This window comes from Habropoda laboriosa, unplaced genomic scaffold (genome assembly GCF_001263275.1).
Source record: "Habropoda laboriosa isolate 0110345459 unplaced genomic scaffold, ASM126327v1 scaffold204, whole genome shotgun sequence".
NCBI classification, from domain to species: domain Eukaryota; kingdom Metazoa; phylum Arthropoda; class Insecta; order Hymenoptera; family Apidae; genus Habropoda; species Habropoda laboriosa.
The window spans coordinates 1,176,116-1,179,557 of NW_017100385.1; the positions used below are offsets into that span (position 1 = coordinate 1,176,116).

Sequence of the window (3,442 nt, forward strand, 5' to 3'; positions counted from 1 at the left end):
CTTCATCTTCTTTTTATAGATGTAAATAATTGAAAAAATTACCTGATCCTCTTGTGCATATATTTGAGCTGTGATAAATTCTGCCAGAAGCAGAGAATATGTTAATATATTAAACACAACAAAACCCATAAATGATTTTGAAAGAAACTGTGGTTTGTCCCATGACATATCTCTCAAATGAAATACTTCAGCCCAGAAACAAACAATTAATGAAGATCCACTTAAAACAAGTGGATAATATGCAGATGATAAACTTCTGGACCATCCTTCTTTAAATGCAGTCTATTAAAAAAGAAGATTAATATTTTGTGAGTATTTATAAAAGAATTAAAAAGTTTAATATTCCTTTTTATATGATATTTACCGGGGATGTAAAATATGCTCCTCTTATCAATGATGCAAGAAACACAATAAAATATAAAACTTTCTGTGTTGTGACCCTACAAGCTCTAAGAAAGGATGGTGCTTTCATTTTTTGCCATTCTGCGATGATACACATAATAAGCTGTATTAGGCACACAAATGCCAGCATAAAGAATATAGTTGCGAATGCAATGTAGTAACTTAAATTTGGAACATGACATTCTAATCCATCAAACTGAATCTATGAAGAAAATGTAGAAATTATATTTAAAAATACAAGAAATGGACTGAATTCTATTGTAATTTTTGACAAATATTACCTCACACAAACAAGTACCATTATAGCATTCTCCATGTCCTGAACAATTTTCATTTCCACAAGTATCATTCCAGGCCATCATCCCAAACTTTACTAATAAAGTCAATGGATTTTGGGTACTTAAAGCAATCATCTGTTCCATGATCGCTATGTATAGGTTTGACTGTTTTTATACAGTCGTGAAAAATAATCTGTTAATTATAATGAATTGGCATTGAGATATCACCAACACATTAAAAAAATGATAGATAGAACAATATAACAAAACAAAGGTAAATCTATGGGTATTAATGACTTGGTAAGATATTATAAAGTAACATGTTATATATAGTCACAAATAGTATACCTCGAGTAATAACTACTGTAATAAATTAAATTATGCATACCACAGAATTTTTTTTACAAAAAACTTTGTACAAAAAAATTTTCTTTGTTAATACATTAGAAACAACAATGCAGATGTAAACACAAAAAAATATTATATCAAGTTAGATTATACAAAAGGTTATTATTACGTACCACAAAATTAATCCGCAAATAATATTTACAAACATTTTTATAAATTTAACTATGATAACAAAAAGGGCAACAAACTTAAAAAAAACTGAAAATTTATTTCGATGTAACTTGAACTTACTAATAAACTTTACAATCTAACGTTAACACTTGCTTCTTATTAATACAAATGAGACAGTCCAAGTACAGTCGTAGCCACCTACGCAACAACTCGACACCTCGTCAGCTGTCACTATCACTGCATTTTTAATAAATATTAACAATAGACCAAACGCAAATTACTATTCTTAAATTTTTTAACATTTCCAAATAAACGTAATAAAGATCATTTATAAGCCAAACGCCACCAAATTACGCACTTAATCATTGCAACGTTCTTTGTTACAACTCCGAATAGACGTTCCCGTTTTTCATATAAATCCACCATGGATAATAGTAGTATAAGATATATTTGAAAATGGCAAATGCTAAAAATGATGTCGATAATGCTAATTGCTAGTTTATCTTGTTTTAGCCAACAATTTAGGTCTTCTTATGAAATTGAATTTTATTATTAGTTTTTTAGATTAGATTAGTTTATTATTAGATTTATTATTTTTTTCACATTTTTCAATAAACTAAGTAAAATGTGAATAGCATGTGAAATTTTAAGAAATAAAAGAATAATTTTTGTTAAACAAGTTTTTGATAAGAAATTATAATAATAATATCATACAACATTCTGTATGTATGTTATTATATATGCACGATTTATTTTCATGATTATTTCCATTAATATTTTTTTTTTATGATAAACAATATTCTTTTTCATTTTATGTAAAAAACATTTTAATTAAATAAAACTTTCGTATTTTAAGAACGCACGGATTTGTAAAAGGCTTATTGCGGAACGCTTCTATCATTTAGTGGGAGTCAAATTGTAACTTTGCGAATGGTTTCCAGCAGATTCCATGTAATATAGTATCGACGTTATTGCAGTCTGAACTACGTAGTTTGAAGCTAAATAAGGAATAATATTATTTCATTGGAAAAAGTATGTAAATGATCTTCCCTTAGTGAACTTTTACTGTACTTACAATTAGTTAAAACAATTATTATTTTAATTCAAAATAAGAATTAAATGTTACGTAATATTCATTTCATATTAACAAATCAACATTTCATATGTAAACTTCTAACTTATGCAATATATTGAATGTGGAGAAATATTACAAACTGATTTATCTTTTTTAATTTGAAAAAAATTTTTTCTTTTTATGTCATGTTAATATTTTTAACACCGATTTTATTCAACTGTGTAATATTGATTAAAATTATTGCTTGTATGCCATTGTGGAGTGATGTTGATATCAATTCTACTAATATATTGTAGAAATATTTTAACAATAAGTAAATAAAAACTTAAATGTATTTAATGAAACTCATTACATACAGTTTATTGGGTACATTATGTACATGTCATAGAAGAATATTTATTTGACATGTGGTGAATATTTACATGTATATTTAAATCATATGTATATAAAAAATGTTATATTTAATGTACTTACATATATGATGTCAAATTGATATTTCAGATGTCTGAAGGAAGGATACCAAAACCTCAACTTCGAGACTTACACATTACAAAGGCTGGAAAGAGTTTAGGAATTGGGGTGGTTGTTGCTGTTGGATGTGGTATTACCTACAAATTATGTATTTCTAATCCTCATAATCGGAAAGTTGAAGAATTTTACAAGTAATTGAAATGTCACAAATAATATATTCACATCCTTTATTTTCATCCCGAATATAAACGTTCATTTTTTATTTTAGAACTTATGATCCAATGAAATCATTAAAGATAATGAATGATGCTGGACTTATGGAATCTACTTCAAAATGAACATCATACACATAAATAAAACATTAGTGATATTTAATTTTATTTACAAAATTATGTACATGTTTGATGAATAAATACTATAGAAAGTGTTTGTATCTCAACATACACTTGTAATTTAAATAAACCCAAGGTTTGTTAAATAATAAATCTTGGTTTACCTATAATTGGGATCAACATAGTTTTTCCATTTATATTGTACTTTTTTACAATAATTATTCGTTCACAGGACATAAATTAAACTATTTAACATATGTAAAACTCATTCAACATGAATAATGCATTTAGTAAGGTAGTAACTGTAAAAAAGTTAAAATTTGTTAAAACAATTTTATAAATTTTATATAAATAAAAACAAAATT

General features: G+C 26.0%; 2 protein-coding genes across 2 annotated transcripts in view; one reads left to right on the forward strand and one right to left on the reverse strand.

Annotated features, from left to right (window-relative positions):
• LOC108575042 overlaps window positions 1-1,477 on the reverse strand; it is a 3,821-nt gene extending 2,344 nt beyond the window's left edge. The window contains 4 exon segments of the mRNA XM_017937746.1: window positions 23-282; window positions 365-604; window positions 684-873; window positions 1,320-1,477. Coding sequence (XP_017793235.1) covers window positions 23-282; window positions 365-604; window positions 684-824 — 641 coding nt within the window. The 5' untranslated portion in view covers window positions 825-873; window positions 1,320-1,477.
• A 640-nt stretch (window positions 1,478-2,117) lies between these two features.
• On the forward strand, window positions 2,118-3,095 carry LOC108575066 (cytochrome c oxidase subunit 6C-1-like). The gene is made up of 3 exons (XM_017937772.1): window positions 2,118-2,231; window positions 2,776-2,936; window positions 3,014-3,095. Exons 2-3 carry the CDS (start codon window positions 2,776-2,778, stop codon window positions 3,081-3,083), a joined length of 231 nt encoding a protein of 76 aa, XP_017793261.1. The 5' UTR covers window positions 2,118-2,231; the 3' UTR covers window positions 3,084-3,095.
• The last annotated feature ends 347 nt before the right edge of the window (window positions 3,096-3,442 follow it).

Excerpts from the sequence above, each read along its gene's own strand:
- LOC108575066 (XM_017937772.1), top strand. The coding sequence starts at position 2,776 with ATGTCTGAAGGAAGGATACCAAAACCTCAACTTCGAGACTTACACATT. Across the intron at positions 2,937-3,013 it reads AAAGTTGAAGAATTTTACAA|AACTTATGATCCAATGAAAT; the intron begins GTAATTGAAATG and ends TTTTTATTTTAG.